The sequence below is a fragment of the Ceratotherium simum genome, chromosome 4 (assembly GCF_057802395.1).
Source record: "Ceratotherium simum simum isolate JZ-2026a chromosome 4, ASM5780239v1, whole genome shotgun sequence".
NCBI lineage: Eukaryota > Metazoa > Chordata > Mammalia > Perissodactyla > Rhinocerotidae > Ceratotherium > Ceratotherium simum.
Window position 1 is genome coordinate 88,341,735 of NC_141903.1, and position 13,917 is coordinate 88,355,651.

At 39.9% G+C, this 13,917-nt stretch overlaps 1 protein-coding gene across 1 annotated transcript in view; it reads left to right on the forward strand.

Annotated features, from left to right (window-relative positions):
* The first annotated feature begins 5,870 nt into the window (after positions 1 to 5,870).
* The window catches only part of WDR41 (WD repeat domain 41), a 43,901-nt gene continuing 35,854 nt past the window's right edge, over positions 5,871 to 13,917 (forward strand). Inside the window, exons 1-2 of the mRNA XM_004420434.3 lie at positions 5,871 to 6,096; positions 8,193 to 8,308. Coding sequence (XP_004420491.2) covers positions 6,046 to 6,096; positions 8,193 to 8,308 — 167 coding nt within the window. The 5' untranslated portion in view covers positions 5,871 to 6,045. The remainder of the gene's footprint in view (positions 6,097 to 8,192; positions 8,309 to 13,917) is intronic.

Here is a 13,917-nt window from a genome sequence, read left to right on the forward strand (position 1 = left end):
TAGCGGTTAAGTGTGCGTGCTCTGCTACTGGCGGCCCGGGTTCGGATCCCACACACCGACGCACCACTTTTCCGGCCATGATGAGGCCGCTTCCCACATACAGCAACTAGAAGGACATGCAACTATGACATACAACTATCTACTGGGGCTTTGGGGAATAAAAAAAAAAAGGAGGAGGATTGGCAATAGATGTTAGCTCAGAGCCGGTCTTCCTCAGCAAAAAGAGGAGGATTAGCATGGATGTTAGCTCAGGGCTGATCTTCCTCTCACACACACAAAAAAAGATCCTCTCCAAGGCATATAGTAGTAAAGCTGGCAAAAGTCAATGACAAAGAAAAAATATTAAGGGCAGCAAGGCAGAAGAAAATAATGTACAAAGGAACTTCCATCAGGCTTTCAGTGGATTTCTCAGCAGAAACCTTAGAGCTTAGGAGAGAGTGGAATGATATATTCAAAATTCTGACATACAAAAACTTTCAGTCAAGAATACTCTATCCAGCAAAAATATACTTCAGATAGGATGGAGAAATAAAAACTCCCAGATAAACAAAAGCTAAGGGAGTTCATTGCCACAAGACCCCCACTACAAGAAATGCTCAAAAAGGCCCTCATACCTGAAAAAAAACAAAAACAAAGGGGATACAAAGCCTTGAGCAAGGAGAAAAATAGGTAGACAAAATCAGAAAAATTGCAGCTCTCTATCAGAACAAGTTAGCAAACAATTTAACATCAAAGATAAAAGGAAGGAAAACACCAAAAATAAATATAATTTCGTCATTTTAGCCACAAACCCACAACACAAGATGGAATAAGTTGTGACAATAATAACTTAGAAGGGGAAGAGGAAAGGGATGGAATCCACTTAGTATAAGGAAACAAGAGGCTATCAGAAAATGGACTATCTCATCTATGAGATTTTTTATATAAACCTCATGGTAACCACTAAACAAATAATCAGAACAGAGACACGTAGGATAAATAAAGAGAAAACTAAGAAAACCATCATAGAGAACTACCCAACTGAATTGGTAGTCCAAAACACATGGGACAAGAAACAAAGGAAATGCAGAAGAACCAGAAAATGAGCAATAAAATAGCAGCATTAAGCCCTCATATATCAATAATCACTCTAAATGTAAATGGAATGAATTCTCCAGTCAAATGACACAGAGTAGTGGGATGGATTAAAAAACAAGACCCAACAATATGCTACCTCCAGGAAACACATCTCAGCTCTAAAGACAAATGCAGGCTCAGAGTGAAGGGATGGAAGACAATATGCCAAGCTAATGGCAAACAGAAGAAAGCAGGTGTTGCAATACTTATATCAGACAAAGTAGACTTCAAGATAAAACAGCTAATGAGAGACAAAGAGGGGCAATATACAATGATAAAAGGGACACTCCAACAAGAAGACATATCACTTATAAATATATATATGCATCCAACACAGGAGCACCAAAGTACGTAAAGCAACTATTAACAAACCTAAAAGGAGACATTAACAACAACACAATAATAGTAGGAGATCTTAACGCCCCACTTATATCAATGGATAGATCATCCAGACAGAAAGTCAATAAGGAAATAGTGGACTTAAATGAAAAATTAGACCAGATGGACTTAATAGATATATATAGAACACTCCATCCAAACACAGCAGAATACACATTCTTCTCAAGCGTGCATGGAACATTCTGAAGGATAGACCATATGTTGGGAAACAAGGCAAGCCTCCATAAATTTAAGAAGATTGAAATCATAACAAGCATCTTTTCTGACCATAATGCTATGAATCTAGAAATCAACTACAAGAAAAAAAACTGGGAAAGTGACAAACATGTGGAGACTACACAACATGCTACTGAACAACTGACACATCATTGAAGAAATTAAAGGAGAAATAAAAAAATATCTGGAGACAAATGAAAGTGAAAATACACCATACAACTCATATAGGAAGCAGCAAAAGTGGTCCTAAGAGAGAAATTCATAGCAATACATGCCCACGTTAACAAACAAGAAAAATCTCAAATAAGCAATCTTAAACTACACCTAACAGAATTAGAAAAAGAAGAACAAACAAAGCCCAAAGTCAGCCAAAGGAGGGAAACAATAAAAATTAGAGCAGAAATACATGAAATTGAAACAACAACAACAACAAAAACAGTAGAAAGGATCAATGAAACAAAGACCTTGTTCTTTGAGAAGATAAACAAAATTGACAAACCCTTAGCCAGCCTCACTAAGAAAAAAAGAGAGAAGGCTCAAATAAATAAAATTAGAAATGAAACAGGAGAAATTACAACAGATACCACAGAAATACAAAGGATTATAAGAGAATACTATGAAAAACTATATGCCAACAAATTAGACAATCTAGAAGAAATGGATAAATTCTTAGACTCATACCACCTCCCAAAACTGAACCAAGAAGAAACAGAGAATCTGAATAGACAAGTAAAGAGACTGAAACAGTAATCAAAAACCTCCCAAAAAATAAAAGTCCAGGACCAGATGGCTTCTCCAGAGAATTTTACCAAACATTCAAAGAAGATTTAATACCTATCCTTCTCAAACTATTCCAAAAAATAGAGGAAGATGGAACACTTCCTAATATCTTCTATGAGGCCAACATCACCCTGATACCAAAGCCAGACAAGGACAATACAAAGAAGGAAAATTACAGGCCAATATCACTGATGAACAGAGATGCAAAAATCCTCAACAAAATATTGGCAAACTGAATACAGCGATACATTAAAAAGATCATACACCATGATCAAATGGGATTTATACCAGGGACACAAGGATGGTTCAACATCTGCAAATCAATCAATGTGATACACCACATTAACAAAATGAGGAATAAAAACCACACAATCATTTGAATAGGTGCAGAGAAAGCATTTGACAAGATCCAACATCCATTTATGATAGAAACTCTCAACAAAATGGGTATAGAGGGAAAGTACCTCAACATAATAAAGACCATATATGACAAACCCACAGCCAACATCATACTCAATGGGGAAAAACTGAAAGCCATCCCTCTGAGAACAGGAATAAGACAAGGGTGCCCACTCTTGCCACTCTTATTCAACTTAGTACTGGAGGTTTTGGCCAGAGCAATTAGGCAAGAAAAAGGAATAAAAGGAATCCAAATAGGCAATGAAGAAGTGAAACTCTCACTGTTTGCAGATGAGATGATTTTATATATAGAAAACCCTAAAGAATCCATCAGAGAACTATTAGAAATAATCAACAACTGCAGCAAAGTTGCAGGGTACAAAATCAACTTACAAAAATCAGTTGCATTTCTATACTCTAATAACGAACTAACATCAAGAGAACTCAAGAAGACAATCTCATTTACAACTGCAACAAAAAGAATAAAATATCTAGGAATAAATTTAACCAAGGAGGTGAAAGACCTATACAATGAAAACTATAAGACATGATTGAAAGAAATCGATGATGACATAAAGAAATGGAAAGATATCCCATGCACTGGATTGGAAGAATAAACATAGTTAAAATGTCCATACTACCTAAAGCAATCCTCAGATTCAATTCAATCCCAATCAGAATCCCAATGACATTCTTCTCGGAAAAAGAATCCTAAAATTCATATGGGGCAACAAAAGTATATTCTTTGTTGTATATTTTATAACTTCAAAATATACTACAAAGCTATAACAATCAAAACAGCATGGTACTGGTACAAAAACAGACACACAGACAAATGGAACAGAATTGAAAGCCCAGAAATAAAACCACACATCTATGGACAGCTAATCTTCAACAGAGGAGCTAAGAGCATACAATGGAGAAAGGAAAGTCTCTTCAATAAATGGTGTTGGGAAAACTGGACAGCCACATGCAAAAGAATGAAAGTACACCATTATCTTTTGCCATACACAAAAATTAACTCAAAATGGATCAAAGACTTGAAGGTAAGACCTGAAACTATAAAACTCCTGGAAGAAAATATAGGCAGTACACTCTTTGACATCAGTCTCAGAGGGATCTTTTCGAATTCCATGTCTCCCCGCACAAGGGAAACAAAAGAAAAAATAAACAAGTGGGACTTCATCAGACTAAAGAGCTTCTGCAAGGCAAAGGAAACCAGGATCAAAATGAAAAGACAACCCACCAGCAGAGAGAAAATATTTGCAAATTATATATGCGACAATGGGTTAATCTCCATAATATATAAGGCACTCACACAACTGAACAATAAAAAAACAAACAACCCGATCAAAAAATGGGCAGAGGATATGAACAGTCATTTTTCCAAGGAAGATATACAGATGGCCAATAGGCATATGATAAGATGTTCAACATCACTAATCATCAGGGAAATACAAATCAAAACTACACTAAGATATCACCTTACACCCATTAGAATGGCTATAATCACCAAGACAAAAAATAACAAATGTTGGGGCCAGCCCCGTGGCATAGTGGTTAAGTTTGCGTGCTGCTCTTAGGCAGCCTGGGGTTCTCAGGTTCGGATCCTGGGTGCAGACCTACAAACCTCTCATCAAGCCATACCGTGGAGGCGTCCCATATACAAAATAAAGGAAGATGGGCACAGATGTTAGCTCAGCGCTAATCTTCCTCAGCAAAAAGAGGAGCATTGGCAATGGATGTTAGCTCAGAGCCAATCTTTCTCACACAAAAAAATAAATGTTGAAGAGGTTGTGGAGAAAAGGGAACCCTCATACACTGCTGGTGGGACTGCAAACTGGTACAGCTTCTATGGAAAACAGTATGGAGATTCCTCAAAAAATTAAAAATAGAAATACCATATGACTCAGCTATCCTACTACTGGATATTTATCCAAAGAACTTGAAATCAACAGAGGCTTATGCACCCCTATGTTTATTGCAGCATTATTCACTATAGCCAAGAAGTGGAAGCAACCCAAGCCTCCATGGACTGATGATTGGATAAAGAATATGTAGTACATAATATATATAATGCAATGCTCCTCAGCCATAAAAAAAAAAAAATCGTCCCATTTGCAACAACACGGATGGACCTGGGGGATATTATGTTGAGCAAAATAAGCCAGACAGGGAAAGTAAAAAATCATATGATTTCACTCATATGTGGAAGATAAACTAACACACGGACAGAGAGAGCAGTGTGGTGGTTACCAGGGGGAAGGAGGTTGGGGGGTGGGCACAAGGGGTGAAGGGGCGCGTTTATATGGTGACTGACAAATAATAATGTACAACTGAAATTTCACCATGTTATAAACTATTGTGACCCCAATAAAAAAAATTTCCCACTCTAAAAAACAAAAAAAATAGAGGATGTGAAGTGCCTCCTATTCTTTAGGGAGATTCTGGGTTAGACAGTATAGCATACAGTCAAAAGCACTAGTTCTGGAGCTTGGAGATTGGGTTCCCATCTCAGTGTAGCCACTTCCTAGCTGTTAGCCTTCAACCAACTACCTAATCTTTCACAGCTTCAGTTTCTTTATAAAATAGGGACTATAGAGTTACTGTGAGGATTTATGTAAAGCCTCAGCACAGTACCTGTACCACAGCACACAATAAATGTTGGCCAGATTTATTCTGGTGTACGTACGTGCCACTGGATTACTCCGGATGCAGCCAGCTCTTTAGGACACCCGGTGGAGGTCTCCTGGTCCTCTAGCCAAGTGAAGGATGCAAAAGCCACCTAAGAGGGAGGTGACGATTGGCACGTGCTTGCTCGCCAAGCTCCAGGTGCTGCGCTAGGCGCGTCCACCAGGGGCCGCTCGAGCTACCCAAGCTCAGCGCAGAGTAGGCGACACCCCCGCGCGTGCTCGCTAGCTTTCGGCTGCTACTGCCCTGGCGGCTACCCCAAGCCTCTGTGGCTGGGTACGGCAGCGCTTAGGGGACAAAAACCCTCCGTCTTCTGTGGGCAAACCTGGGGCGGCAAGCAGTAGCGTCCTCGTCGCGCTGCTGCCCGGGAGGCGGGAGGGGCCGAGCCCGGCGCGGAGGTCGGGCCGACTGGGCCTGGGCGCGGCGAGCCCAGCCGCTGCCCGGATGTTGCGATGGCTGATGGGGGGCGGCCGAGAGCCGCAGGGACTGGCCGAGGTAACCCGGGGACCCTGCCCGCCCCCGCAGAGGCCGAGCTGCGGCCTCCGTCTCCGCCGGGCTCGGGGTGGGGCCCCTGCGCAGCCCCCGCTCCCGGCGCCCGAGACCCCGAGACTCGCATGTCCTGTTCGGGAGGGAGGGCCCCGAGGCCGAGGTGGTCCAGCGGCGGCTCGAGGGCGCTCAGCTGGTCTGCTCCCTCCTTAGCGCAGCCTCACGCCGGTTTAGAGAGTGTCTGACTTGGTAGGAACCAGCGGTGGCTGCAACTTTCCAGTTTTGCTTTATTTGAATTGGTGTCACTTCCCAGCATCAAGCGGTGCTTGCTCAGGGAATATATAATTAATTTGATTATTTATCTAAGAACAAAAAAAGATTTAATTTTTTATAAAGTTAATAATTTTCTTCCAAGTCAAGAAAATGGTTTTCTAGTTCACTGCTATTTTTAGTTCCATAGTCGCGCATTCTTCACGGGCCTGAGTAATTGAATAGACTAATGAGATTTACATTTGAAATGTTGCAAATAAAATAATTTTGGAGCCTTAAAAGTGTTGAGGTCTGGAATTTATTTTATATGCCACTCAACAATAGAATTTGTGTTGAATTTCCTTTTGTTTCTCATAGGAAATATTTGTTTTGATTGTTAAAAATAAAAAACTTGGATCGTTGTGAGTCAGCAGCCTTACTTCTCAGTTTTAGCTTCCCCATATCTTTGCACTTGAGGCTTATTGTCTATTTTTAAAAAAGGTATTTTTAATTTCAAATTAGGCTTATTTCAGATAGGCTGAAATCCTAAAGATTATGGAAGAATTGTGGAAAATTGAGTTGTCTGTATATGGTATATATGAGAATTCTGTATTAACTCGATTATTTGATTAGTCATAGAATTAGAATAACTAATTCGGCCGTGCCTGGCAAGCTTTCATTTGGGGGAAGTGTATACAGTTTTCAGGTTTCTCACTTTTGCTTTTCTCATCAGAGCCACTGTGAGAAGGGAGATGGGATAAATAAAATTTTACTGCTTTGGGGGTGAATATTTTTGGAAAACATTCATGCATGTTAAGTTGTACATTTCTTCATGTAAAAGTACTTCAGTTGTATAACTGCTGTGAGTTTGTACGCTATCAGAACCAATGCTTTTTCCTAATTTATGCAGGAGCTATTTATCCAGGCTTCTAATTTCAGCACAGTTTCTCTGTTGGAATGATTTTGCCCCTTAGGGGACACTGGGCAATGTCTGGAGACATTTTTGATTGTCACGTTTTGGGGGTTGATAGGGTGGATTTCTGCTGGCATCTGGTGTGTAGAAACAGAGATGCTGGTGAACATCCTACAGTGCACAGGACAGCCCTCCACAGCAAAGAGTTATCTGGTCCAAAATGACAGGAGTGTGAGGTTTGAGAAACTGCAGTTTAGAGGTTAAGAACAAAGGTTTTACCATGAAATAGTGCTGGGTTTGACTACAGTAATGGGGTTAATAAGACCCACCTTCAGAGCTGTGGAGTGAGTTATATGCCCTGTGTGCTTTGCACAGTGTCTGGCATATGGGCTGCCACCTAATACTCTGTAAGTGTTAGCAGTTATCTTCATCAATATTATTGTCCAAAGTTGATTTGTTGACTCTAAATGATTTCATTCCTTTCTTTATTCATTCAACAAACATGTATTGAGTGCCTGTAATGGGCTAGGCACTGTTTTGGTCTGTATTACATTTTACCCCTTTGACCTGCTGTTTTGTTTCTGCCAAGTTCTAATTGAGAAACACCCATTCTAAAATAAAGACTTGGATTGGCCTATTAATTTTTTAGGTCAAGTTTACTGAGGTATAATTTCCATAAAATAAAATTTACCCTTTTTGTAAATTTATTGTGACTTGAAAATACTAAAATTTATGGTGTGGATTCATGGTAAGGTAAATGTTTTATGTTAAATTGGTAGGTAGTTGATACTAGGGGACATAACATGTAGTGTTAGAACATGATATAATTATAGCTTTTTAAATCTTGTGTTCTTAGATGTATACCATGCAGTTTTATTCCAATATGGTCTTTTATCATAAATCATTTTGTCTCTTTCTCTCTCTCTCTTTTCCCCAATACAAGAAATCTCCTTTGCAGACAATAGGTGAAGAACAGACCCAGAACCCCTACACCGAGCTGCTTGTCCTGAAAGCTCATCATGATATTGTACGGTTTTTGGTACAGTTAGATGACTACAGGTAAGAAACTCTGGTTGTCCAGTTGACTGCTGTTTGGAAAGAGTTTTTAGGGAATTTTATATTAAAAACAACTTCAAAATTAATCTATCTTTTATAAAAATTTCAAAACTGATCATTAGTAACATTTAGTAGAAAGAAATTGACCTCTCTATCTTGATGAAATATGTATCTGAAGTCCTTTTTGCCCAAAAGTTAGGGTGTTATCTGGTGATTTGTTGGTTATTTATTTTTTGTGTGCTCTGGAATATTCTTGTTAGTTTAGAGGAAGCATATGACTTTAAAATTTGGGTAGGAGTTATAACTGAATGTTAAGGTGAACCTAAATTTGAGAAACAAATATGGGATATGTTTAAATATCAGGTACCTACTAGGAATGTTCTGTTTTTAGTGGAAGATAAGCTAAGTATTTAATCTGAAGTTTTTGTTATTGATGAAGCCCCTTTAAAATGTACATTATTCTGTTCTTCCTTGGTACTATGTAAAATATTGTGTTTAATATATTTGCAAATAGAGATGAAGTGTGTAGGTCTTAGGACTGTAGATTTAACTTATTACTGATCTGTGTATCTGTTTATTAAGCCCTTCTTCAACTATATGCTTATCCTTTGTAGCATGTATCACAATAACAGTTATACAATTAATTGTGTAACTATTTAATATTTATATTCCCCTCTAGAATGTAAACTCCATGAGAGTGGGGGCCATGTTTTTCTTATTCAGCACAGTATCCTTAGTACCTGGCGCTGTGCCTTACATGTAACAGGTAATTAAATAGTTAAGTGAATGAGTGACTCCCCAGACTATTAAGTATACATGTTGCGTGCCATCCTAACTCCCTAACCCCACTTCTGTTGTCCCTATCAATTCTTCCACTATCATCTCTAATTTTTCTCTTTTGCCTTTGATACTTTTTTTGTTCCCCCATTTTTGACTTCATAGGTGACTGCTACAGTGATTATTCCTAATTCTGACTTTCACTTCTGATGTCTGTTCACCTTGTCTTCTTTCTGCTTCTCTCTGGTATTTAGTGCTTTTCCCATGTGTAGTGCAATTCTGACACTACCTAGCGATAGGTCAGATTTTACAGGTTAAGGGCATAGTCCTGCACAATGCTGCCCTCACCTCAGTCACCAGCTGCAATCTCCAGGGTTCCCAGGCCTCCCCTAGTCCTGACCAACTGGCTACAAATTCCCACTACCCCCTCAGGTTTTTTTTTGTTTGTTTTTGGGTGAGGAAGATCAGCCCTGTTCTAACATCTGCCAATCCTCCTCTTTTTTTGATGAGGAAGACTGGCCCTGGGCTAACATCCGTGCCCATCTTCCTCCACTTTATATGGGGCACCGCTACAGCATGGCTTGCCAAGCGGTGCATCAGTGGGCACCCGGGATCTGAACCGGCGAACCCCGGGCCGCTGCAGCGGAGCGCGTGCACTTAACCGCCTGCGCCACTGGGCTGGCTCCCCCCCCCCCCCCCACTCAGGTTTGATAGTTCACTAGAACGACCGACAGAACTCAAGAAAGCACTATACTTATGATTGCAGTTTTTTTTATAAAGGATGCAGTCAGGACCAGCCAGATGAAGAGACGGGTAGGGCAAGGTCTAGGAGGGTCCCACATGCAAAGCTTCTGTGTCCTCAGGGTGCTCACACTTTCAGCACATCAGTGTGTATCACTAACGAGGAAGCTCACTCGAGCTCTGGGTGTCTAGAGTTTTTATTGGGGTTTCATTACATAGTGATGATTGTTTGAATCCTTCACCATGTAATTGAACTCAATTTCCAGCCCTTCTCTTTACGCCCCAGGTTGGGAGGTGGGGCTGATATCCCATGGCTCAAAGCCCCAACCCTCTAATGACATGGTTCATATTTCCCACATGGCCAGCCCCATTCTTAAGTTGTCTAGGGGCCCACATGAGTCCTCTTGTTAGCATCAACTCAGGTGACGTCTGAGGGGCCCAGTTCCCTTCTAGAAACCAGGAACAAAGTCCAGACAAATTATTATACAACAACGTGTTCCTCAACTTTTGCTTCAAAAGATTTCCTCTTATATATATTACTAGCCTGTCAACACTATTTTCCTGTTGTGATGTAAGCCAACCAAATCATAGTATGTTAACCATAGTATAATAATCTTTAGCCTTTTTAGTAATATTCATTGTTGCTTTGTCCTAAGAGACGCTCTAGTCAGTCAGTCAGTCAGTAAGGTCTTTGAAACTAAACATTTCTGGAAAGATGGGATATTTGGACAGCTAAAGTTTTGTTATACCATATTTTACCATAGTCAGTTGCTAAGTAGGTTAAAAAAAAAACCCAAATATTTTAGACCATAATCACTAATATTTGTGCCTTAATGAATCCTGAAATCATTTTGTCTAAGAAAGTAAAATAAAAAATATACAATATACTTTCAGGATGTGGTCTTTAAATTTTTATAGAGATTAGCAGTTAAGAGTCCGGGTTCATTGCTATCTGTCCTCTGAAGTGTCCTCTTGGCTATTCTTATTACGTAGTTAGAAGAAAAATCTGTGGAAAAGACCATGTTGTAGAATAATGATCGTTGTACGAATGCTGGTATTTGATTGCTTTTCCCCACAGCGGTACTTCTGTATACTTCAGTTGTTCAACGAGGGAGTAAATGTTCTGTAAACAGTGAAACGTTATAGATGAGTCTATCAGTTATCATTGCTCTGTCAAATATCACTCCAGACCTAGTGGTTTAAAACAGCCACTATTTATTTAGCTCGCTATTTTGCAGGATGGCACTTTGGGCTAAGCTCAGCTGGGTGGGCTTTTCACCTGCGCTAGGATCGGCTGGTCTTGGTTGGGTTCGCTTACGTATCTGTGGTCGGCAGATAGATTGGCTGGGGCTGGCTGGTCCACTAAGCCGGTGGGCTCATCTGGGAAGACAGGGGTCTCTCTCCCTGTGGCTGCCCAAGTGCTTGCTCGCATAGCGGTCACGGAGTTCTCATACCAGCAAAAGGGCAAGCCACGATGTTAAACTCTTTTCAAGTCTCTGCATCACGTTTGCTGCTGTTTCATTGGCCAAAGCAGGTCAGGAGCTGGCACCAATTTAGGAAGTGGATAAATAAACTCTGCCTCTTGGTGGGAGAAACATCTAAGTCTCATTGCAAACAGTGGTGTGTATATATGGGGAGGGAGAATAATTTGCGGCCATGTTTGCCATCTACCACGGTGAGTCTAAATGTCTAGAAGAGGTGAAAAAGCCTGCTTTTTGGCTTTTGCAATAAGGTGAAGATATTATCTCATGAATCACATTTAATTTTATGTACTCAAGTCATTACTGTGTCGAAATTTACATACAGTTAGGTATGAAGTTTTTCTGTCAGTCGCAGACCTGTAAAACTTTCAATCTGTGTTTTGTTTTAAAAATTTAGTTCTGTAGTGTACTTAAAAAAAAATAACTGAAAGAGTCATTATTGGTAAGAAAGACATAAAAAAATCTACAAACTGTATAAATTTTTATTATAAGTAGAATTAAGAGCTCAACGTTTTCATTCTTAATTTAAAAATTTAGATAGTTTAGAATTTTCTTTACCATTACATATGTACCTTATTTATACATTGTTAAATTACAGAAATACCTTTTCAGTTTTTAAATAAATATTATATTGTTTTACTTTTCATGTTTTTATTTAGTTTTTGTAGATGTTACATTCTGGTTTTTTGGTGAGCTGTTGTAATCCGGGTTTCACGCTTCAAGTCTTTAGATAATATCATTTTATTGCGAATTTTGCAGAGGGATTTTCTTGTTTTCTTGGTGGCTCAGCTAAAATCAGTGAGTGTAAAATTTTCTCAGATTGGTTTTTGAAGATACCGAATAAATCCTGTATAACCTAACAGACAGCTGCCTTTTCTTTCCTTCTTCAGTATTTTTTGAACATGAAGTGAGGGTCATATTGATTGGGAGATCATTAAAGAAAGCTAAGCCTCAGCAAGAGTTTTCCAAAAAATGGACTGTGATAAAATTGCATGTAATACTCTGGCATTTGACACATTAAACTTAAACTGAATTCCTAACACATTTTAAGAATAGTTTTCTCTGTTGCTCATTTGACCATTCCTTGCTCCTCCAGGAAACAGACAAGGTTATGTAGGATGGTGATCATGACTGGAAAAGAATCAGATGACCCATGAAATACCAGACTGGAGAACAAAACGTGCCCCTGGGGTGGCTGTGAAGCTGTACATTCACAAGAAACTAAACAAACTCAATACAGTTTGATAATTCATTAACAACAAACAATATGTTATATCTTTAAGAAAATATTCTTAAGCTAAGAATATCTTTCTCACTAACATTCAGAGAATAGAAATCTATAGTCAAGGTGATTTAGATCGTCCTAGCACCTGGATTCCCTGGGAAGCAGACAGTAAAATGGAGTTAAGCATGCAAAAGGTTCTTTAGAGAGAAACGCCAATCAAGGGAGAAGGGAGGAAGCGGAATTGGACAAGGGGCGCTGCCTCAGACTGTGGTGCAGATCTGACAGAGTCTCTGTAAGCCCAAGGGGGAGCTCTGGGGGAGAGAATGCCCTTTGGAGGAGCCCTGCGTTGAACGGAAATAACTAGGACTTTTCCCCCTGCCTTGCTTAGTCCTTGGCTGAGGGTCATCCAGGAGTGTGCCCCTGGCTTCCACCACCTTGCTCAAGTCCCAGTGGCTGGGGGCCAACTGAGGTAGTATGACTTTGGCTTGAAAGCCTAAATGGACCCTGAAGTCACCAGCTGGAGGCAGATAATCACATCCCTCATAGCTGGGGGGGCTAGTCCTCTCTTGGAGGGATAGCTGCAAGTCAAGATCTGTACTGCCTTTCCTATATAAACTGTATCTTGGGATCATTAATAAATGACAAGAGGAAATTTCTCTTTATAGAAGAATTCAAGCTAGGAAGAATCATAGAATTGGAATATTGTAATTTTTGCAATCTCTAATAGAATAACAAATTTAGACAATGGTTATCAATGGCTGTTAACATCACACACAAAAAAGACCGCCGGGGGGCCAGCCCGGTGGCGTAAGCGGTTAAGTGTGCGCGCTCTGCTGTGGCAGCCCGGAGTTTGCTGGTTTGGATCCCGGGCGCACACCGATGCACCGCTTGGCAAGCCATGCTGTGGCGGCGTCCCATATAAAGTGGAGGAAGATGAGGCACAGATGTTAGCTCACGGCCAGTCTTCCTCAGCAAAAAAAGAGGAGGATTGGCAGATGTTAGCACAGGGCTGATCTTCCTCAAAAAAAAAAAAAGACCGCCAGAAATTATATTTCCTGATGGAGTACACAAACTGCCTATGAAGTGGTCTTACCAAAAAGTCAAGTTTGAATCTAAGTCTCTAGATTATTAATTTACCAGAAATACAGGGGACAGAGGTGCGTGTTAAATGACAACACAGGAAGGTAGCTAGCAAAATTCAGATTGAGAGCTCTGTAAGACAAATGCGTAATTGCAAGGAAAAAAATATACCAAGAAGGAATCAGTAGAATAAAAGGGACTTTAGAGATGTATCAACCAATTGCAATGTATGAACCTTATTTAGATCCTGCTTCTAATAAACATTAATAGAATTGTGAGACCATCAGAGAAATTTGATCACTAACTAG